The sequence below is a fragment of the Theropithecus gelada genome, chromosome 7a (assembly GCF_003255815.1).
Source record: "Theropithecus gelada isolate Dixy chromosome 7a, Tgel_1.0, whole genome shotgun sequence".
In the NCBI taxonomy this organism is placed as follows: domain Eukaryota; kingdom Metazoa; phylum Chordata; class Mammalia; order Primates; family Cercopithecidae; genus Theropithecus; species Theropithecus gelada.
This window is the reverse complement of record NC_037674.1, coordinates 51703509-51726659: the sequence shown is the minus strand read 5'-3', so window position 1 is coordinate 51726659 and position 23151 is coordinate 51703509. Positions and strand designations below refer to the sequence as shown.

At 50.9% G+C, this 23151-nt stretch overlaps 2 protein-coding genes across 8 annotated transcripts in view; both read right to left on the bottom strand.

Moving 5' to 3' along the window:
* Window positions 1-413: 413 nt before the first annotated feature.
* Window positions 414-12933, bottom strand: MAN2C1 (mannosidase alpha class 2C member 1). Of its 4 annotated transcripts, none has more exons than XM_025390250.1 (26): window positions 12796-12933; window positions 12390-12515; window positions 11847-11970; window positions 10849-10919; window positions 8799-8976; window positions 8307-8496; window positions 6941-7047; window positions 6642-6752; window positions 6155-6247; window positions 5904-6020; window positions 5583-5678; window positions 5343-5488; window positions 4862-4985; window positions 4391-4512; window positions 4204-4289; window positions 3921-4076; window positions 3629-3739; window positions 3369-3501; window positions 3014-3118; window positions 2772-2928; window positions 2508-2651; window positions 1414-1523; window positions 1227-1306; window positions 923-1071; window positions 732-841; window positions 414-654 (listed from the first exon to the last, which is right to left on the bottom strand). In XM_025390250.1, the coding sequence occupies exons 1-26, from the start codon at window positions 12894-12896 to the stop codon at window positions 528-530; spliced, it is 3174 nt and encodes a 1057-aa protein (XP_025246035.1). In that variant the 5' UTR covers window positions 12897-12933; the 3' UTR covers window positions 414-527. The 4 variants fall into 4 exon arrangements, with proteins under 4 accessions (XP_025246035.1, XP_025246036.1, XP_025246037.1 ...); XM_025390251.1 differs by having other exon boundaries at window positions 3369-3463; window positions 3629-3726; XM_025390252.1 differs by having other exon boundaries at window positions 923-1002; window positions 3369-3463; window positions 3629-3726.
* A 772-nt stretch (window positions 12934-13705) lies between these two features.
* Window positions 13706-23151, bottom strand: part of SIN3A (SIN3 transcription regulator family member A) — an 87832-nt gene continuing 78386 nt past the window's right edge. For all 4 annotated transcript variants that reach the window (XM_025390247.1, XM_025390249.1, XM_025390245.1 and 1 more), the window contains 2 exons: window positions 20072-20279; window positions 13706-16533 (listed from right to left, as the gene is read on the bottom strand). In XM_025390247.1, the coding sequence (XP_025246032.1) occupies window positions 16303-16533; window positions 20072-20279 (439 nt within the window). In that variant the 3' untranslated portion in view covers window positions 13706-16302. The remainder of the gene's footprint in view (window positions 16534-20071; window positions 20280-23151) is intronic.

The window sequence follows — 23151 nt, the reverse complement described above, 5'->3', positions numbered from 1 at the left end:
GTTTGCCTCTGCAGGGACAGCCCCTCAGAGGTGGTACAAAGACCCTGGCCCCAGGCCGCCCAGGAGCCATAGCTCCTCCAGTTCAGATTCTCCAGGGTCCAGGGCTATTCTCCCATCCTGGCAGGAGCCAGGCAAAACCCACCCTTCGGCCCCTCCCCAGCCCCAGGCCCAGGCCCTTTGCCTGCTGGCACAGAGGGGAGCTTCTCAACTCATGGTCTCTTCATTGGCTTTTGGTCACTCGAGGCCACCAATCTCTTGTGGGGGCTGCAACCCAGACCCTGCACACAGAGGTACTTTAGGATCTTGCCCCTACCCACCAAATACTTGGGAAACCATCCCACCCCAGACCTCCCACCCCGACCCCAAGCCTGAGGATGGGCCCTAAGGGGAGCGAGCAGTGGCTACCAGCAGGGTTCCTGATCCAAGGATTTATTCCACAAGAAGAGACTGATCACTGCTTTAGGCTGGGGAAACAGAAATTAGGAGTCCCCAGAACCTTCCACAAACAAAACCCCAGCCCCAGGGACTCAGTGTGGTGGAGGCTGAAGCACGAGCAACAGGGACAGCACTTGGAAGGGAGAAAAGGTGAGCTTCAGGCGGCTGTCCCGAAGGGGCAAGTGGCCAGCAGGGTCCGGTCGCTCCAAGAGGTCGCAGCTGGAGAACAGGAGGGGCCATGAGGGCTCTGCGAGGGCGAGACTCTACCCCCACTCCCATCCCGCACCGCCACTCACAGGATGGCCTCCTGAACCGGCAGCGACAAGTGCAGCCAGCAGTCCACGTGGCTGCCGTGGGCTTCATACAGCCTCAGGACCAGCGAGCGGCGCTGGGGGCTGCTCTCCGCCTGCAGAGGGACAGGGCTGGTGGGCGGGGCCGAGGGCGGGCCCAGTCCAGGACCCCGCCCCCAGCACATCCCACCCCTTGCCTGCTTGACAGTCTCCAATACGACCGCGGGTGAAGACAGGGAAAAAGCACTCCAGGAGGTGGCGGGCGCTGGGCTGGGGGCTGGCAGAGCCAATAGGGGGAAGTTTAGGCTGTAGGCAGCTTGGATAACGCCAGCATCCTGGAAAGAGCCTGGGGAATGACCAGGAAACAATGCTGGTGGAGAGTGGGGGCTACCCTCCCATGTCCCTAGAAGGAACAGGGAGCCAGGCTGCTGGGGTTTGGCTCACAGAAGGGCAGAGAGGTGTCTAGGGATGCAGGAAGGCCCCACCGTCCCCAGCACTCACCCTTGTGGGGCATCAGCGCGTAGGTGAACTCGTGGCGCCCCATGTCAGCAGTAGCGTCCGGGGCTTTAGGCGCCCGCAAGCTGGGGTAAGGAGAGTGAGTAGGGGCCAGGCTGAAGCTGGTGGAGTTGTGGCCGGGAAGACCCATGTCCCCATGCCAGCTCCCAGGCCTGGTGGGTACCCCACTTACAGCGAGAGGCTGAGGATGCTGCCTTGCACTGATGCGCCATACTTGCAGTCGTTGAGCAGGGCCAGTCCAAAGCCGTGTTCTGACAGATCCATCCAGCGGTGGGCCCACACCTGGAGAGCAGATCCAAGACCCACTTGGCGGCCCTGTGCCCCTCTCTGTGCTTGTAGACTCCAGAGCTCCTGTCACTAGGCTGACCACAAGCTCTAGAACCACACAACTGAACTCCAGCTCCCACTGCACGGGGCTCTGGGCATGCCACCCAACCTGCCTAAGCCTCAGTTTCCTATCTGTGAAATGGGAATAAATAATAGTACTTACCCCACCGAATGATCATGAGTATCAAATTAAATGCAAAACTTTTTTTGTTTTTTTCACACAGGATCTCAGTCTGTCACCCAGGCTGGAGTGCAGTGGCATGATCTGGGCTCACTGCAACCTCCGCCTCCTGGGTTCAAGTGATTCTCCTGCCTCAGCCTCCCAAGTAGCTGGGATAACAGGGCATGTACCACCACACCCGGTTAATTTTTTTTTTTTTTGAGATGGAGTCTCACTCTGTCACCAGGCTGCAGTGCAGTGGCATAATCTCAGCTCACTGCAACCTCCACCTAAAGGGTTCAAGCGATTCTCCTGCCTCAGCCTCCCAAGTAGCTGGGACTACAGGCGTGTGCCACCACACCCAGCTAATTTTTTTTTATTTTTAGTAGAGACAGGCCTTCACCATGTTGTCCAGGATGGTCTTGATCTCTTGACCTCGTGATCCGCCCGCCTCGGCCTTCCAAAGTGCTGAGATTACAGGCCTGAGCCACTGCGCCCAGCCAATTTTTGTATTTTTAGTAGAGACGGGGTTTCACCATGTTGGCCAGGCTGGTCTTGAACTCCTGAACTCAGGCAATCCACCTGCCTCGGCCTCCCAAAGTGCTGGGATTACAGGCATGAGCCACCGTGCCCGGCCAATGTAAAGCATTTAGTGCAATGCCTGGCACGCACCTTAGGAAGCAGCAAATGTTGATTATCCTCTTCCTCCCCAGCCTGTACCACACAAGCAGTCTCCCCAGCCAGGGAGGAAAGGCCACTCGCACCCTGCCATGTCAGACCTCAAATCGAGCCCAGTCCCAAGAAGTATTGTAGTGGGTAGGTCGCTGCAGGTGCCCAAACTGGATCTCATAGGTAGCCTGGGAACTCCGCACGCGAGCAGGGAACTCCACCTTCAGGAACTTGTGGGCCTCATGCCAGTGTACCTGGGAGCAGGATGGAGGGTGGAAGTCAGGGAAGGAAGAGACACACCCAGGCCTGGGGCTGGCCCCTCCTTACCAAGCACACTTGGGGAAAACAGCCACCCCGTCCCCCGCCACCACTACCTCGGTGTGGAAGCGGACATAGGGGCAGCCAACATCCAGCACGACCTCCTGGCTAAGTCGACTGTTGGGGCTAATCTGCAGCAAGAACCAGGCGCTGCCCCGCAGGCCACCCTCGGTGCCCACTGCCAGGGTCCCTGCCTGGCCCAGCACAGGCTTCCTATGGGACAGGGGTGGACATACTGAGCCAGAGCAGCCTGTGTTCCTGCCACCTCCACCATCCCCACATGCTGCCCAGCCCATACCGTGTCTCCAGGTGGTAGTCCATGACGTCCCATGCATCCCAGTACAAGGGGACATCATCAAACAGCACAAACTGGTTCCCCACGGCACCCTCAGCAATGGCCTCCCTGGAAGGACATGGGATTGATGCTGTACAACCATCTGACCTTGCTCCCTCCAGCTGCTCTTGGTGGGGTAGGGTGGAGTGAGTAGACCCAGGGGACAGGCGACTACTACCCAGCCTGCCCTGCTCCATGTGTGGGTTCCAGCCCACAGCCACTGGTGGGCTGCTGTGGGCAGTGTTGCGGCCAGGGGACAGAGGAAACGGGCTGGGGTCTCCTTGCCAGGCACTGGGAAAGGGCAGTAAGGAGTTGGCACCTGCCAGAGGCCACCAGGACCAAGGATGTCAGGCGGCCAGTTGGGTCCAGCTTCACTCGGATGATGCCATTGTCCAGAGTCACGGAGCCGTCAGTCTTTGTGGGAGGAGGCCTTGAGGCTGAGTCTGTAGGGGCTTCCCACACCAAAAGTCCTCCCACCCCAACCCCAGCCCCGCCTCACTACTTGCTCCAGGCAGGGGAGCTCAATTGTCAGAAAGCATCCCAGCACAGCTCCTGCCCCCTAGGACATGCAGGACTCACCTCTTGCAGTACGAACACAGGCTGCTGGGGCAGCAGGGGCTGCAGTGAGGTGGGGGGAGGAACAGGAGCATAGCCCATGCTGGGCACCGTCACCAGGGCTGGGGGTGAGGCCTGGGCATCAGTGCAGCCTTCCTGACCTTTCAGGAAGCTTGCATAGGTGGGGGTGGGGTGGTGGAAGATGAGCTACTACTCTCCAGTCAGGGGCACCCAGATCCCTAGGGGTATCCCAGGCCTGATCTGTCTGGCCTCCATCCTTCCTGCTGCAATAGCAACCCTTCCCCTCAGCTTGTACCTAGGCTGTGGGCCCCACCCGGCTTGGGCAGGGCCATCACTTCGGTCCGCTTCCAGGGCAGCGTGTTGACGATGAGGAGGCCCTCGGGACCTGGCTCCCCAGCACACAGGGCTGCGGCTGCGGTGCTGAGCAGTGTATTGCCATGGGAACGGATGTCTGAGGAGAGACTGGCTGGTCATAGGTGGGCAACAGGTCTGGAATGAGCCCATGGGTATCCCACAGGAGACACTCCGGGCTCAGCCCTGGCATTGGAGAGAGCGGGAAGGACTATTGTGAGCCTAACCTTCGTAGTGGCACATGGCTTCCTCTGCAACTATCTGGATGCAGCTTCCAGTCACCACATCATGGAACTGGTTCAGAAGCAGGAGCCTGCAGGGGCCAAGGGCAGGGATGGGAAGACTGGGAGGGGCAGCCACAGAGGTATCTGCAGTGAGCAGTCAGGTGGGTGGCAGGGACAGAACCAGGCTGACCTCCAGAGGTGCTGCAGCTGGGCTGCTGGGTATAGGAACTGGGCACTGCGGGCCAGGGCCAGGCTACTGAGCAGCTCCACATCGTGCAGGATTCGCTCACATTCCCGGTTCCCCTTCTTGATCTGAGCCCGGGATGGGAAGATTAGTCTGGAGCCTGCTTAGGTATCCCAGGACACCTTCCAAAGCCCTCCCTTGCTCAGAATCCCTGAGGAACCCCCAAGGGCCTCGTGGAGAAGGCCTCTGGAAGTGACCTGCCTTAAATGTCTTCCCTCTTCTCCCCGCAGCCCAAACCCCTTTCTTCAGGGACACTGCCTCCTTCAAGCTTTCTTGACCAACCCAGGTCTTGAACTTCTCTCCTCCAAACTTCTCTTCCCCTAGATCTGGCCTGGGCTCTCTCCCCTGCTGCCTTCTCTGACCCTCTGCAGATCAAGGGCACACCCTCCCTGCACGGCCCTGCAACCTGCCCCTGACCTGGGCATGGGTGGTGTATGTGCCATTGTGCAGCTCCAAGAAGAGCTCCCCAACCCATGTGCACAGCTGCCCCGAGTCACTCTCCAGTGCCGAGAAGAGCTGCCTTGGAGAAGATAGCTGCACCCTGAGGAGACCACAAGTCTGGGTCTCCCAGCCTTGGAGACCACATGGCTCACCCTTCTTCCACACCAGAGCAAAGGATCCAGCCCCTACAGAAAGGAGCCACTCCAGAAAGCTCCCCGTCCACACATTGCCAGCCCCGGACGCCCTAGGAGAGCCTCTCTCTCTGGTGGGCTGGAGCCCTTACCACCTTCAGCTTTTCCCCCACCCATCCCCAGGGTGGAAGTTTGGAGGAACCCGTGGTCTAGGATTGGGACAGGACAAGGTCCAGATGAGGGGTTGGGTCCAATGTCTGAGGGAAGGCAGGGCTCATGGCAAGGGCCCAGGTTGGGGCTAAAGGAGAGCCAAGGCCCGGCCTGACCTGGGCAGCCCATCCGTATTGCTCAGTCGCTTCAGGCGGTCCAGCATGGTCTGGGTGGGACCACCACCCCCATCCCCAAAGCCAAAGAGGAAGGCACTGTGGTTGGCCCGCCCCTTGTCCCGGTTGTTGGCCACAGTCTTCAGCACCTAGACAGGTGAGGGCAGGCCAGCATGGATCAGCCTGGGACAAGCCAGCCCTCTCCAGCCTGCCCCTACCCCACCACCCTAGGTGACCCCTCACCTCCGCCACGCTGCCCTGCATCCCATAGGAGTCGCCAGGTGGGAAGTGGACCAGTACGCGGGAGCCATCCAGCCCCTCCCAGAAAAAAGTATGGTGCTACCAGCAGAGAAACAGAGGCAGGGCAGAGAGGCCAGAGTCAGGGCTGAGGCACGCCAGGCCTTCCAGACTTGGTCCTGCCCCTGCCTGCTATGTGACCCTGGCAGAAGCAGAGTGAGGGTTTGGTGGTCTGTCTAGGACCCCTCAATAAGGGGGAAGAGGCAAATGGGCCAGGTGGGACTTTGACCCACTCTGACCCTGACACCCCCCCGGGTCCCTGCTTACTGGGAAGGAATTCACCAAATTCCAGCTCAATTTCTGGGTGAGAAAGCGCCTGATGCCACAGCCGTGCATGATCTGGGGGAGCTGTGCTGAGTAGCCAAAGGTGTCCGGCAGCCAGAACTGCTGGGAAAGAGGATCCTGGAGTGCAGGAACCAGAGCTCCAGGTGGACTCACCCCAGCCTCAGCCCCTCAGCACTCCAAGTCGAGCGCCAGCCCCACTTGCCCACAGCCTGATGCAGCAGCTCTCAGCCTACCTCGGAACACATCTTCCCAAACTCCTGCAGAAAGAAGTTCTGGCCCTGCAAAAACTGCCTCACCATGGCCTCTCCACTGGGCAGGTTCCCATCCTGGCAGTGAAGGAAGTGGGAGGCAGCCCAGGTCAGTGCTGGATGCGGAGCAGGCAGGCACTCAGGCCAACCCACTCCCTGCAGAAGAAGCCAGGGCTGCTCCAACATGCGAGTTACAGCCGGAACTCAGTAAGGGCCCCTGTCCTTCAGGCCTGACTGTCCATCTGCCTGAAGGGGTGCCTAGGACTAGGCCATGCAACTTGTCACAGTGCTGGAGGCTCTCCTCCCCCTTCAAGTCCCAGGCCCTGAGATCCCAGGCACTAATGAGCCAGCCCTGCCACACAGGGGATGAGTGGCCTGCGGAAAGTCACCAGCAAAGCCAGGAGGGCTGGGGCTACCTGAGGGAAGGCCGTTGTCATACGGTTCAAGGCTGAGGGGTGCTCAGTGCACTTACCATCTCCACCCAGGTGCCCCCCACAGGCACAAACTGCCCACGGCGCGCAAACTCCTGGAGGCGGGCGTGCAGGCCAGGGTAGCGGTTCTTCACCCACTCCAGCTGCTGCGCCTGTGGGCAGGTTGAGGGGAGCTGGGCCCAGAGTGATGAGGGCCCCACCCAGGACAGAGCATATGGGACTCAGTGGGTGGCTAAGGGTGAGGAGCAGCCCTGCCCCCAGGCCCAGGAAACCTTCAGGGCCTGTGGAGCTCCAGGGAGGGCCACGTGCTTCCCTTCCCCCTCACAGCTGTCCCTCTGACCTGGGAGCAGGCAAAGATGAACTCAGGGTTTCGCTCCATGAGCTGCAGGGCGGTCACCCAGCTCCGGGCACATTTCCTCATGGTCTCTTTGAAGGGCCAAAGCCAGGCTAAACAGGGAGTGGGGTGGAGGATGGAGGGAGCGGCAAGGCTGACCAGGCCCGCGCTGGGGTTCCAGAGGGTCACCTAGCCTCCCTCCCATCCCAGGCCCTTCACCCTGGAAAGCCCTGTGGTGTCTCTCCTGAGCGGTCACTTCACTTCACTCCAGCAAGGTGGGAGGGGGGGCTGGGGAAAGGAGGCGGCAGTGCTATAAGGCCAATTATACAGGTCAGGAAATGGAGGCTCCAGGTCCCGGAATAGCTTCAGTCCTCTTGGGGAATTAGACATCCCCTAGAGGATCCTACGAGAGGCAGCAGGGACTACCCTGCCGCTGCACACACTTGACAGATACCTGGGAACAGGGGCGTGGCTCCCAGGATGGATCCGGCTGTCCTGTCAGAGGTGCTACAGCCTCTCCTGACCCCCAGGCCACAGTTCCTTCCTTACCAGTTTAGAACCTCTCACACCTTACCCTACATCTTGGCACAGCAGAGAAAGCCCTTGTTCTGTGATCCCAAAACTCCAGCTGCATCAGAATCAATACCTTCAGGAGCTTGTTAAAAACGTGGATTTCCCATAAAACTCAGACACTGCAAACTTGAGGAAGCCTCTCTGGAATCCCCCAGCCCAGCTGGAGTAAGTACCTCTTCTGTGCTCTCCAGTGCCCCAGACTCCCCACCATTGTGACACCAACTCTGCCTGCTGAATCCTTCTCTATAATCCTACCCTCAATATCTAGCATGGGCCCCACGAGGCATCATATTTTGTTGAAAGAATAAATGAGGCTGGGCACAGTGGCTCATGTCTATAATCCCAGTACTTTGGGAGGCCAAGGCAGGCGGATCACCCAAGGTCAGAAGTTCGAGACCAGTCTGACCAGTGTGGTGAAACCTCGTCTCTACTAAAAATACAAAAATTAGCCAGGCGTTGTGGTGGGTGCCTGTAATCCCAGCTACTCAGGAGGCTGAGGCAGGAGAATCACTTGAACCCAGGAGGCAGAGGTTGCAGGGAGCTGAGATCACACCATTGCACTTCACCCTAGGTGACAAGACTAAGACTCCATCTCAAAAAAAAAAAAAAAAAAAGAATAAGTGAATCCAAAGCAAGCAGAGCCCACAGTCCAGCCCCCTGGTCCCATTTTACAGATGGGGAAAACTCAGGTCCAAGAGGGGCAGGAACTTGCTGAGCATCACACAGTGCTTCTAGGACACATCCAGGTCTTCAAGGGCACTCCTGCCTCCCCAGCCAGCCCAACCAGCTGCTGTCCTACCTGTATCAATGTGGCAGTGCCCTGTGGCATGAATGGTGTGTTGGCTTTCACCTCCACGTTGGCCAAAGAACCTGGAGGCCAGGGCCTGGGCCACTGGGAAGGTCTCGGGCTGGGCAGGGTCACACACGTTCACCATCTGGTTGGCTGTGTACAGGGCCTGAAAGCTGCGCTGGTTGTCCTTCCCGAGGCCCTGCAGCAGGGTTCTGCCCCTTAATCCCCTTTTCAAGCATGGCTTCCAGACCTAGGCCCCACTGATCTCCTCAGGGCTCTCAGCAGAGCTCCCCTGACCTCCAACCCTTTTTCCCTGCTGGTCCCCCTGCTCAGCACCATCTCCCTCCTCCCCTTCACATAGGAAAATTCTCTCAACCCTCAAGCAGGTGGAAACCCTCTTCCTACTCTGGATTCCCAGAGTCCCATTTATCTGACCCAAAGAACAACCTTCTTGCAGCAGGGCTCTAGAGGGTAGCAGGGGGTACAGGGGGTGTCAAATACCTTGGCTATGCCCAGCAGCAGCTCCAGATCCACCAGGAGCATGTGGACATCTCGGTGGAACACAGCCAGCTCAGCCCGGCTCAGCTGGAACATCTTCTCAGGATCAGGGGCTGCAATGATGCTTCCCTTCCCGGCCCCCAGGAGCCCATTGCAGGCTACTTCCACATAGAGGGTGAGGCTACAAACATGGGGAGACAGCCTCAGGCTAAGGGACTGGCACAGCACTCTGGGGACTTGAGGAGGGGGCACCCAGGAGGCATCCAGCTGAGGCCAACCTGTCTGCTTTCAGGATCCACTACCCAGAGTATCCCACAGTGTGTCAAGAGCGCATGTGGGAGGGTTGGGGTACAAACACCAGATGGATCCTATGTCCTGCTGTCAGAGAGAATAAGTAGCAGTTTGGAATCATGTAAATTACACTGCTGTTTAGTCTTATATTTCCAAAGTTGTCTTTGCAAAGCACTGCCTTGGTCTTGGAACCCTCTTTGCATATTAAAAGCATGTTCGGATCTCCCAGGCTTGAACTTTTAGACCCAAGATCTAAAACCAACATGGCTAACATGGGCGGGCCATTCATTGGAGAACAGGCTGGGCTGTGGTGATGCCATACTCAGGCTTCAGAGAACAAACACGACTTCCTTAGGGAGGCCTTGCTGACTCCACTTCCCCACTAAGTCTAGAGCAAATTCCTCAGTGGACTACCCAAGATTTTCTTCCAGAGCCTTCAGCTTTGTAATTATATGAGTAGACCTGTCTCCCTTTGTTGGCAAGGACTATTTTATTCACCACCATACTCCCAGTGTCTGGAAGCATCTGAAACAGTGTTCAATCAATATAAAATACAATAATAACGTCTTAAGAAGTGTTTTTAATGGTGTCATAAAATGTCCATGTTATAACATGGAATGTAAGAAGTCAGGATACAATCTCAACTAGTAAAAACTACACCAGGATGAGTCGGGCACAGTGGCTCATGCCTGTAATCCCAGCACTTTGGGAGGCTGAAGTGGGTGGATAGTCTGAGGTCAGGAGTTTGAGACCAGCCTGGCCAACAGAGTGAAACCCCATCTCTACTAAAAATACAAAAAATTAGCTGGGCATGGTGGTGGGCACCTGTAATCTCAGCTGCTAGGGAGGCTGAAGCAGAAGAATTGCTTGAACCTGGGAGGCGGCGGTCGCAGTGAGCCGAGATTGCGCCATTGCACTCCAGCCTGGGTAACAAAAGTGAAACTCCGTCTCAAAAAAACAAAACAAAACAAAACCAAAAAAAAACAAAAAAAAACTATGCTGGAAAGATACACCAAGAACATGAATACTGGGCTGGGCGCGGTAGCTTGCACCTGTAATTTCAGCACTTTGGGAAGCTGAGAAGGGTGGATTACCTGAGGTCAAGAGTTTGAGACCAGCCTGGCCAACATGGTGAAACCCTTTCTCTACTAAAAATACAAAAAAATAGCTGGGCGTGGTGGCACACACCTGTAATCCCTGCTACTCAGGAAGCTGAGGCACGAGAATCACTTGAACCTGGGAGGTAGAAGTTGCAGTGAGCTGAGATCGCGCCACTGTACTCCAGCCTTGGCGACAGAGGGAGACTTTGTCTCAAAAAAAAAAAAAAAAAAAAAAAAAGAAAAAAAAAGAACATGAATGCTGAGATGTTAATAATGTTCATCTCTATTCTAGGGAGTGGAATAACAGTAGTTATTTCTTTCTTTGTGCTTTCCACAAGGCAAACATTATTATTTTTGAGACAAAGTCACTCTGTTGCCCAGGCTGTAGTGCAGTGGTGTGATCATGGCTCACTGCAGCCTCGGCCTCCTGGGCTCAGGTGATCCTCCCACCTCAGCCTCCCAGGTAGTGTGGGTCACTGCACCCAGCCCATTATTTTTATGGTTAGGAAAAAATCATGCTTTTAAAAAGCAAACAATGAGATGTGAGGATGATTGTGCTGGAGCAGAGGGGTGCTTCTGAGATCACTCTGGGCCTCAGCTCCTCCTTGCTCACTGGTACTCCCTCCCTGACAGCACTGGTCAACCAGGGCACAGGGACTCACCTTCGGGGGTCTCTTTCCCCCAGCCTGTCAGTCAGGACATAGCTGGTCTTCTCACCCTCTTTGGTTAAACCCTAGTAGGGAGGGGAGTGAGAGAGACAAGGCTTGAGGCCTTTGGACAGTTCAGATAAAGTGTAAGCCATGGGGAGACAGGTCCCTCCATCTGGTCCCCAGCTCTGGGTCCTCTCTCCCAAGCAGGGCCAAGATTGGCAAATCAGGGACCCTTGGCAGTAGATGCCCCAATTCCCATGGCAGCCAGCACCATGAGCACCAAATAGCCCCTGTTTACCAGTGGCAAAGCCATGGTCTTATGGGAAGGGCCCTGGAAAGGGGTTAGGCGGCCTGAGTGTGGATTCTGGTGGCCTCTGCACCCCCAAATAAATACCTGAAAAGAAACTCCATGAAGTTAAGGGCAGGTTTGCCTCATTCTCTGCCACACCCTAGTGCTTAAGGGTATGGCTCAGAATGGACACCAGGGGATATTTGCTGAGTCAGTGAAGGGAGGGAGGGAAGGTCTCTGCCTTCTTGTAGCCAGGAAGAACAGTCTTAACCCCAGATTGAGAGTCAATCCAACTTGAAATGGAAGCTGTGTGAACCTGAGTGAGTGAACTAACCTCTACACATCTCAGTTTCTTAATCTGTAAATGGGTATAAAGACCTACTAGATAGGAGTATAAGGACTAAACCTGATAAGGGTGGAGCATGAACAAGACACTTAACAGTGGTTATAGCTGGGGAATGGGATGGGTGATAGGGAGAGATCCATTACTTTATCTAGAACTGTTTGAAATGTTTTCCTATAAGTTTGTATTACATGGAATAAAAACTAAGGACCAATTGCAGAGATGCCCAAGTGACAACTTCCTTAGTCCTGAAATCCTGATACCACCCTGTAGGCAGAGCAACTCAGCTGTGGCTTCTCTAGAGTCCACAGGAGAAGGGCTGCAGTCATTTCAGGGCTGAAATGTGGCCATACCTGGCCCTAGGGCAGGGTTTCTCACCTGGACAGGTTCCCCATCACGCCACACCAGACCTTCTCCATCACTTTCCCAGCAAAGGTGAACTTCCTGGCCTACCCATGCCTCTGGGATGGTCAGTTCCACCCGGAACCAGCAGGTCCACCATCTGCAAGAGAGCTGTTGTGATAGGCCCAGAGGTAGAAGCCCTATCCTGATATCCTTCCTTGGATAAAGTGTCGGCCGGGGCTTGAAACTCTCCAAGAATCTGCAGTGTCACAAGGTACTCAGCTTTGAGCCACAAGAAAAGAGCCACAAGGTGAGAAGCAAGATGAGGGAAAGAGGCAGAGGCGTCAAAGGTTCGTGATCCCTAGGGTGCCCTTCCTAAGGGATGTCCAGAAGCGGCTACGTGGGGATGAAAACCATCCCCTGAAGACTGAGGGACCAGGGAGCTGTTCCCAGCAGAGGGTGCTGCTCGATCCCACGTAGTTGCCTAGGGCAAACGGCGGACAACGAAGGTGTGGCCGGGAGCTAGGTAGGGACTTCCCTCAGACCCGTAGCCCCGCCCACCCGCTGGGCGTTACCTACGTGGGTCCGAAGCTGCAGCCGACCTGTGCTGGGCGGAAGTCCCGCTGGACTGCCTCCTGGTAGGGAAGCCTATCTGGCGTCAGGAAGCTGGAGAGCGCAGCCACAGGGCAGCTGGCCCCAAAAAGCCTGCGTAGGACGGGCCAGTGGGCACATGCTGGAGGCCGCCCGGTTTCCGCCTGGGTGCCAGCTGGCCAGTGGGGCCGCACTTTCCCTGGATCCTCCGCCAAGAGGGCTGCCTGGCCGCGCTGCGGCAGTCCATTCCCTACCCCCTCCTCCCCGGCCTCTGCCCTGCCCGCGGCGAGCACTTCATCCCGCGGCCCGGGTGGCTGCAGCTTGGGTTTCTCCCCGGAAGGAAAGCCTGAAGCGCACGGATGCGGTCGGCCGGCTACCGAGACCAGGGCCACACCTGCCGCGGAGGTTACAGTCCGTAAAGTAGAGTGGCGACACGAACTTCTCCACCCGTTCGAGCGTGGTGCGCCAGTGCTTCAGGGCCGGCGCAGCCGCCATCGCCGAGCTCTCGCTCCTCTTTCCGGAAGGCCCCTGGCGCTACAGTCCCGCTCCACGGCAGGAAACCAAAGGTTCCGGCGTCCAGAGGGCGCCTCCCGGTCCCGGGCAGCTTTTCTTGGCACACCGGCGGCACTCGGAAGCCCAGCTGCTGTCTGAACCTTGAGCCGAGTTGGAAGCTAGAAACTGTGTTTTTGAGGCTCCCCTATGTTGTCCGAGATAGTGGGCCGCAGGGCAAATCTCAAAATAAAATGGGAAATTTGACGCTGAGAACTCCTGAAAGTCTCGGAACAGAGACTTAGGCCATTCGGCAAGAAGGGCACGAGCCTCAGCTGCTGCAGACCCAGCCTCAGAAGCAGCAACCGGCAGGGAGACCTCTGGCTCTAGCTGTCGCTGAACACAGAAAGTGGTGTTTGCTTAACGTGGAGAGCCAGACTACCCGGAATAGGTGTTTTCATACCGGACGGAGGTCAGGGTGTTAGTGAGCAGGAAAGTAGAGCTATATGCCCAAGTTACCACGACTTCCTCGATTACAGGCTTTACTGAATGTATATTGCTAACTCTTGCACATCACCAGAAACTCTGGAGTTTGAGGTGTTAGAACAGTCATGGCATTGACGATTCCAGTGGAAAAATGTATTTCACCATACAGGACTGTAGAGTCCAGGGAAGTCATAATACCAGAAACAGAACTCCAGTTTCATTCTCACCCCTAGTACTCCACTGACAGCTTTGTTTTTTTCTCCTGGGGTTGCCAAGAGTGTCTATAAAATCATTAGGAACAAAAAAAAAAAAAAAAAAAATACACAAGATTAGCCCTGATATTTTAATGGAAATACGGACCAAGTTTACAACATTTCAAATGCAAATCACACGGAAAGGTGACTAAGTACAGAATGCCAAATGTGATTTAAAATAAAGATAACCTGCTGCTGCATATAATACAGGTTGGGTTTAGAGCTTGGAGCTCAGATGTCAGACAGCAGGAGGAATAAAAATGCTACTTGTGAAAACCCAGGCTATAGGTAAAACTGTCTTCTGTTGGTTGCACTGGTGGGTTGGGACTTTCTCCTGAACTGGCCTTGAAATCCTATCCTGACCTGCAGGCAGGTGCTCTGGATGTAACACTGTGCAGGGGCAGCAACAGCCAGGGCTGACCCTGATCACACCCCACCAATTTCCCCTATGGTTCCAGGTCAACATGACCTTTCTTGAGGGAACACAGGAGAATAGGTGAATCATGTCTGAGAAAACCTCAGGATCTTTCCCCAAAATCAGTACATATGACCACTCCCAAGTTAGACATTGCCCCAGTTTTGCCCTAAAATCTTATCCCACAAAGCTCTTTTTGGCACCCTACACTTTGGCTCACAGTCTCCTCTCCCCAGTACAAAAGCAGCCTAAAATCAGGCCGACTCTGGTGGCTCACACCTGTAATCTCAGCACTTTGGGAGGCCGAGGTGGGAGGACAGCTTGAGGAGGGGAGTTTGAGACCAGCCTAGGCAGCATAGCAAGACCCTGTCTCTACAAAAAGTTAAAAAATTAGCTGGGTGTGGTGGTGTGCAGCTACTCAGGGGGCTGAGGTGGGAGGACTGCTTGAGCCTGGGAGGTCAAGCCTGCAGTGAGCTATGATTGTGCCACTGCACTCCAGTGTGGGTCATAAAGTGAGACTTTGTCTTTAAACAATAATAAAAGCCTAAAATCAGGTCTACCATGTATTTTGAAAATCCAAGAGCCAAAAAATTTTTCTTTTTGGTGGTGGTGATTTTTAACTAAAAAGCAAACATAAAACACACAAAACATTGCTGCTTACGACTAAGACTTGCGTAATGGTTGCTGAAGAAAAATCCACCAGAGTACTGGGAGGGGCTCAGTTGGTCTTTGTTCAGAAAGTCCAGGTTAACCACATAGAAAAATTCTAATCATTCATGTTTAAATGCTAGTTTAAATTTATGTAATTAAAAAAATAGGTATCCCATTTCAAATTCTCTCCCTCCCAGCCCCATTTATAAGGTATACCACATGCCTTATACACACTTTTTTTCAAATACTGGTTTGGTATTTAAGTTGCTCATCCCCATCCATCACCAATGGGAATAAGAAAAAATATATAGAAATACAAACTACATAGCTTGACAACTTACCCAAATATAAAATATTTTCAGATAGTTGAACAAGGGGAAAAAACATGTACTAAAAGACTGAAGTATTCTAAGATTTTGGAATATTTTGATTTGGAACAAGTAACAAGTATTTAAAGCAAAATCCTGTTTCTACCCTGGATAAGGAACTGAAACCAAAATCCCTGCTTCACAGTATTTTCTGGTGAGGACAAGGGACGTGGGTTGACAGTTTATTCCTTAAGTAAGAACCAAGCTTTATTTATTTACAAAAAAAAAAAAAAAAAAAAAGTTGGGGGCAAAGGGGAAGACAAGTTTTACACAAAAGTACTACAATGGTAACTCCCTTTGGTAAAAAGTGTAATAAATGTCTTGTACATCTGTTCATAGGTACTAAATCTGAAGCCACATAGTACTATGGTACACAAGAAGCTAGAGCAATTATGCTAGCACATCAAAGCATATTTCTTTTAATAAAAAATTGACAGTATGTACATTATGTACAAAAAAACAAGTTAAAATCGTGTGTGTGTGCATGTGTGTGTCAGAGAGTAAAGCTGGTGGATGGCACTAGGGTAGACTAGTAAAGAGGCAGATACAAAACAGTTCCACGGGAGCTAAAAAGGACGACTGATTTGAACTCGTTGAGGTTGAGAACCAAAGGAAAGGGTAGGCAGCAAGGGATTCGTCAGGAATAAAATCCACAAGATGATCAATCCCAAAGCCAAACTGCAGGTCCCAGATAAAACCTAATGGGTGATCTTAGATGTGCTCAAGTGACCAGAAAAAAAAAAATCAAATCCAGTTTTTTTTTTTTTTCCTTTTGTGGGGAGGGGAGAGGAGCAGTGACCATGATAGTTCCAATCCATCTGAGTATTAAGTCCTTCCCCAGTCTGTTTTGTAAATGCATCTCCATCCAGTCAAAAGTGTGAACAGCATCCGGTTCCCTCACTGAAAGTTAGGCCACAGGAGACTCCAGTCTTAGCTCTGCTGGTGTGTGCAAGCAAACTGCACGTCTTTGCTTGCAAGGACTTCCTTCCCCTCCAGGGCAGGCTATACCCAAAACCCTTTGGAAAAGTTCCAGCTTCAGCTTTGTAAGGTATTCATGTTCCTAACAGGTAGCCCACTTGGTGCCAGGCTGCACCAGCCACACACAGGTCAGGTGGCCATGTCCCAGAGAGGCCCAGTGAGGCTTGAAAGGCATCTTCCTTGTTTCTTCAGTGTGTGAATGCATAGGCCTACACACACACCCCCACACACACCCCAAGTTATCTGCTCTGGCTTTGCAGTTAAGGGGCTTTGAATACTGTGCCGTATTTGACACGATACTTGTTAATGCTCACAAAATGCAGGGTCTCTGTATCACAGGTGGTGGTACAGGGCACCAGGCCCTCCAGCCCCTCACCCATGAGCCACTTGCTGGTCTCTGCTGCCATTTCACGGGGCACATGCTCCTTGGTCCATTTATCTACCCAGGCCTGGAATCTCTGATGTAGACGCTTGCTTACACGCTCATGGGACTGCAAAACAGAAAAAAAATATTTTTTATTAAATGAAGCAGAACCAAAAAAGAGCCCTTCAAATACAAAGCCTTATCTTCTTCTAAAGGAGCAAAGGAGAGATTGGGCTCAAGTCTTAGATACTGTTTTTGTTTTTCTTTTAAAAAAAAAAAATAAAAGCTTCTCTGTTTACAGAGAAGTTAAAGTAGTAAGAACATAGAACATGTGAGGGCATGAAAATCCATAACGCCTCCAAGGAAATGTGAACACAGGCTCTGGGCTGAAAAAGCTCAGTGTTCTCAATTTTAGCATGCATTAGTATAACCTAGGGAATGTGTTAAAAAGACACATTTCCGACGAGGCGCAGTGACTCACACCTGTAATCCTAGTACTCTGGGAGGCCGAGGCAGGCAGTTCGCTTGAGCTCAGGAGTTTGAGACCAGCCTGGGCAACATGACAAAACCCCATCTCTATAAAAATACAAAACTTAATCGGGCATGGTGACACAATCCTGTAGTCCCAGCTACTCGGTAGGCTGAAGTGGGAGGACCGCTTGAGCTGGGAGGTGGAGGTTGCAGCGAGCTGAGATCGTACCACCGCACCCCAGCCTAGATGGCAGAGCCAAACCCTGTCTCCAAAAACAAACATACAAAAAACCCAAAACCCCACATTTCCTTCGTTTTACCAATCTGCTCTAATGTATCCTGGGTAGGACCCAGTGAGCCATTGATCACTTCTATCAGCATGGAGATCCACTTCTAAGCCATAGTGCAAAGCAAAGGGCTTAAAACCCACTCTCCCTCCATTGTGTTACCCCACCCTGGCAAGCAGAGTCCAGGCTTGCCAGATCTTCTGCAGGGGGTTCTGTTCCCACCAACACACCCAGTAAAAATTTATTGGTGACCACATGCAAGGATACTAGAAGAGATACAAAAACAAAACTGCTGTTGCCCAGTGTCCCAAATAATGTGAATCAGAGACAGGCAGACACACAACACATAGCAAAAAAAATTAGTCAGGCGTGGTGGTGCACACCTGTAATCCCAGCTACTCGAAAGGCTGAGGCAAGAGAATCTCTTGAACCCGGGAGACAGAGGATGCAGTGAGCTGAGATCATGCCACTGCGCGTCCCTCCACGCCATGAGAGAAGTACAGCAGACTCTTGAATAACACGGCTTTGAATGGCACAGGGCCACTGATAGGCAAGTTTTCTTCCACCTCTGCCAACCCCGAGACAGCAAAACCAACCCCTCCCCTTCCTCCTCCCTCTTCAGCCTACTCAACAAGATGAGAATGAGGACCCTTTATGATGAGCCACATCCACTTAATGAAGAGTAAATATATTTTCTCTTGCATATGACTTAACATTTTCTTTTCTCTAACTTCCTTTATTGTAAGAATATACAGTATAGGCTGGGCACAGTGGCTCACACCTGTAATCCCAGCACTATAGGAGGCTGAAACAGATGGGTTGTTTGAACCCCTGAAGACCAGCCCTGGGCAATGTAAGGAGACCCCGTGTCTATTTCCATTAAAAAAAAAAAAAAAAAGAAAACAAGAAAAAAAGAATGCAGTATATATAATACATACAACATACAAAATATGTCTATCAACTGTTTATCAGTAAGCCTTCCAGTCAACAGTAGACTATCAGTAGTTCCATTCCGGGGGAGTCAAAAATTACACATAGATTTGACTGTGCAGGGGTCAGTGCCCCAAACCCCGTGTCATTCGAGGGATAATCATACATTAAACTGTGTGCTCAACATCTCCCACTTGAAAGTTTTGTAGTCCTTTCAAACTTAAAACGCACTTCGTCTGTCTCCTAAACCTCATAACCCTTTTCTATTAACAGGTGAGCCCCTAAAATATCCACTTAAGCAAAACAAAACAAACCAAAAAACCCCAAAACGAATTAGGCACCATCCTTGATGTCCTCCTTTTGCTTACCCCCACATTTGATCCAATACCATCTCTTGTCAATTAAATATCTAAATTATATCTACTTCCAGGCGTGGTAGCTCACGCCTGTAGTCCCAGTACTTTGGGAGGCTGAGGTGGGTGGGTCACTTGAGGTCAGGGGTTCGAGACCAGCCTGGCCAACATGGTAAAACCCCATCTCTACTAAAAATACAAAAAATCAGCCAGGCGTGGTGGCGTGTGCCTGTAATCCCAGCTGCTCAGTAGGCTAAGACAGGAGAATCGCTTGAACCCGGGAGGCAGAGGTTGCAGTGAGCCGAGATTGGGTCACTGCACTCCAGCTTGGGCGACAAGAGTGAAACTCTGTCTCAAAAATAAATAAACACATAAAATCTACAATGTAATTCTTGCAATTCCACTGCCACCCTAGTAGTCTGGGTGGTCCCCAAATCTCATTTGGACAAGGGCACCCTTGAGTGGTCTCTGCTCTTCCAACTTTATACATACCCATCTCCACTCTCCTCATAGCACTCCAAGCTATCTTTGTCAAATGTCCCAATGCATCTCAAACAAACTCCAAACCATGACCTATTAGACAAAGTAATGTGGCCTCTGCCTACCCTTCTAACTTCATGCAACCTTGAGCCACAACGGTGTCTGTAGTTTCTTGAATATGCCATGTTCTTTCCTTCCAGCCTTGTACTTGCTGTTTTGTCTAGAAAACACCCAGGCTACTCTTCACCAGGCTAATTCCTTGTCATTATTCAGGCCTCAAGCATCACCTCCTTTGAGAAGCCTCCTCCAGTGAAAGCAAGGCCTGTATGCTAGTTACCCTTGATCACTGCACCTGATTTGTTTCCCTGGTAGTGCATATCATCACATTACTTCATCTGATCAACTTCATGGCTGTAGTCCCAGGGCCTGGCATAACACCCTGTACACAGCTGCAGCAGGAAGGTTTCACAATTGAGACAGAATGTAAAAACAGGTAGAATTCATACAAGCAAACGATCAGATACTACTTGAGATGTAAATACTGGGAGTAAATTCACTAAAAAGGTGCCACCAGGTATTTATGTGCTCTTACGGGCTGAAGTGTGTTCTCCCTAAAATTCTTATGTTGGCTGGGTGTGGTGGCTCACACCTGTAAAGCTAGCACTTTGGGAGGCTGTGTCAGGCAAGACTGTCTCAAACAAACAAAAAATCAAATATTGAAGTCCTGGCCCACAGTACTTCCAAATGTGACCTTATCTGGAGGCAGACATACACACAGGTAGAAACACCATATGAAGATAAAAGCAGGGATCTACAAGTCCAGGAATGCCAAAGATTGCCAGCAAAGAACCAGAAGCTAAGAGAGGCCTAGAACAGATTGTCCCTCACAGTCCTCAAAAGGAACCAACACTGCTGACACCTGACTTTGGACTTCTAGTCTCCAGAACTTTTGTTGTTTAAGCCACACTCTGTGGTACTCTGTCACAGCATCCTTAGCAAACCAACATACCTACTTCCTCAGCTAAGTCTCAGCTCCAAGAACAGGTTTGCATAAACAAAGAGAAACAATCAGAAGACTCTGGGCCTCCCCTGCTCTTAGCTAGGGTGGCAGATGTGTACAGAAATTACAGTTACTGGTTCTCACCTGATGAGCCCGGAGCAGGGCAGTCCTCCGATACATATAGTCCTCTGATTTGATCACATACACCATCTTGTAGGAATTCAGCTTGAATCTACACTCCAGCTTATCCAGACTATCCACATTCTCCATGGTCTTCTTACTGTTTCCTTCCTTCCCTTCCTTTTCCTGCTGCTCTCGACCACGCTGACATTTCCGGATCCGCCGTAGATTCCTATGGCAGAAAAGCCCTGAAAGATGAGAGCTCATCCACACAGATTCCCGTGACTTCCCCCAAGTGAGTTTTCTTTATTATATGCTTACATAGTACTCATCCCAATTTGTTAAATACATACAAAAATGTTCCCTTGTTTCACTGCAAAAAAAATTTCAACTGCAAAGGTACACAGAATAAAAAGTAGAAATCTTCACCCATCCCCTACTTGCCTTAGCAGATGCAGCCAGTTAAGAGTTTTAATGAGAAACTTCTGGGCCTCCGTCTGTAAATTTACACATGTAATTACCAGCTATAATTCTGCTTTGGGATTTGTTTTTAAGACAAAATAGGATCATACTATATATTCTGTCCTCAACTTTTCACTTACTGTCATGAGTATTTTTTCATTTCATGACAGATTTGTCTTATTCTCTTTAACTGCTGCAGAAAAATGTACCCTAATTTACCATTCCTTAACAGTTTATTTCAACTGAGGTTCCTCATCTGAACTACATAACAAAAAATTATTTGAATGCCTATTTTTAAAAATTCCCCCAGATGATATAAACTAGTGCCACTCTACATAGACAAGAAAGAAGATAATTCACATGAATGGATGCCCTGAGGGGTGGGAGGCTTGCTAAATCTCCTCAACATCCAGTGAAGAAAGGTTATCAGCTAGACAATTATATTGTTTCTCATAACTTGCTATTAAAAACACTGCTTCAGGTTGGCCGTTGTGGCTCATGCCAGCACGTTGGGAGGCAGGTGGATTGCTTGAGCTCAGGAGTTTGTGACTAGCCTGGGCGACATGGCAAAAACCCCTTCTCTACAAATCCCAGCACGTTGGGAGGCAGGTGGATTGCTTGAGCTCAGGAGTTTGTGACTAGCCTGGGCGACATGGCAAAAACCCCTTCTCTACAAAAAATAAAAAAATTAGGCAGGTGTGGTGATGTGTGCCTAGAGTCTCAGCAACTTGAGAGGTTAAGGTGGGAAGATCACTTGAGCGCAGAAGGTGGAGGTTGCAGTGAGCCAAGATCCCACCACTGTACTATAGCCTGGGAGACAGAGTCAGATACTGTCTCAAAAAAAAAAAAACCCAAAATATTGCTCTAGTGAGTATCTTTGTATACATGTATTTCTGTAGACAGCAGTTCTTTGTCCAAAGGGTCCCAAGACCCTTTTAGGAGATCTGTGAGATCAAAACTATTTTCATAATAATACTAAAATATTATTTCCCTTTTTTGCTGTGTTGACATCTGCACTGGCACCATAAACGTAATGGTGAATAAAAATGGTGGTGGCGCCAAACTGTATTTGCAATATCGAACAAATTGTTACCAAATTCCAGTATCAATCTATATACATCACTGAGCTTTTCATACAGTTGTCAAACTCTATTGGTTTATCTTGTACCATGAATGAATCCTTTTACTTCCACGATTTTGTAACCTCATGCAATTGCAATTCAAGTCTTTGAACTTCACACTGACTGCACAATGACATTAAGTGAAAAAAAGCCAGTTTCACTTAAGAAGGTTTCTGATGGGCCAGTCACAGTGGCTCACACTTATAATCCCAGCACTCTGGGAGGCTGAGGCAGGCAGACCACTTGAGGTCAGGAGTTTGAGACCAGTCTGGCCAATTGGGGGAAACCCCATCTCTAATAAGAGCACAAAAATTAGCCAGGCATGGTGGCGCGCACCTGTAATCCCAGCTACTTGAGAGGGTGAAGCAGGAGAATCACTTGAACCTGGCTGGTGGAGGTTGCAGTAAGCCAATATCATGCCACCACACTCTAGCTTGGGCAACAGTGAGACTCTGCCTCAAAAAAAAAACCAATGTTTCTGATGAAGGAGTAACATTTTTTATTAAATCCCAACCCCTCAGTTTACATATTTTTAACATGCTGTGTGATAAAATGGGAACTACATATAAAGCACTTTTGTGTGCTAAAGTACAACGGTATTTTTTTTTTTGAGACGGAGTCTCACTCTGTCGCCCAGGCTGGAGTGCAGTGGTCGGATCTCAGTTCACTGCAAGCTCCGCCTCCTGGGTTTACGCCGTTCTCCTGCCTCAGCCTCCCGAGTAGCTGGGATTACAGGCGCCCGCCACCTCGCCCGGCTAGTGTTTTTGTATTTTTTAGTAGAGACGGGGTTTCACCGGGTTAGCCAGGATGGTCTCGATCTCCTGACCTTGTGATCCACCCGTCTCGGCCTCCCAAAGTGCTGGGATTACAGGCTTGAGCCACTGCGCCCGGCCAGTACAATGGTATTATTAAAGAAAAGCACTTGAGCAATTGCTTGAGTTGTAAGTGGATCACCATTTTTACCTGAAAGAACAACTGACTAAATATAGTCAATCTCAGCCAAGTATTTGGCAGATGTTTTCTCAAAAATGAACAAGGGAGCCTATCACTTCAAGGAAAATAATGTTGCCAATAATAAGATTAGAATTTTCAAGCAAAACTATGAATTGTGGTGAACTGGTATTAGCCACCCTGAGCTTGACAGCTTCCCAATACTTAAAGATGTGTTTGATGACCTAGTGATAGTGATATTAATCAATGTGATTTTTTTTGGAGACACTGTAAAATATATCAACATTTAGTAGGTCTGTACAACTTAGTGAGCTAATGTTTCCAAATAGCCAATTGCATAGTTACAAAATCATAGAGAAAAAAAAGATTCCTTCATGATACACATGAATGAATGTGAGAGCTCAGTGATGGATAAATTGATATTGGAATTTGGTAACACATGTGAGAGACACATGATGGATTTTGACAACTGTATGAAAAGCCCACTGATATATAAATTGATATTGCTACTAACCTTTAAGAAACTATTGGCTGGGCACGGTGGCTCACGCCTGTAATCCCAGCACTTTG

Coding starts and splice junctions, on each gene's coding strand:
- MAN2C1 (XM_025390250.1), bottom strand. CDS start 12,896: ATGGCGGCTGCGCCGGCCCTGAAGCACTGGCGCACCACGCTCGAACGG. Junction 4,513..4,861: donor CATACACCACCCATGCCCAG/GTCAGGGGCAGG, acceptor TCCCGGGCTCAG/ATCAAGAAGGGGAACCGGGA. Junction 1,307..1,413: donor AGCATCCTCAGCCTCTCGCT/GTAAGTGGGGTA, acceptor TCCTTACCCCAG/CTTGCGGGCGCCTAAAGCCC.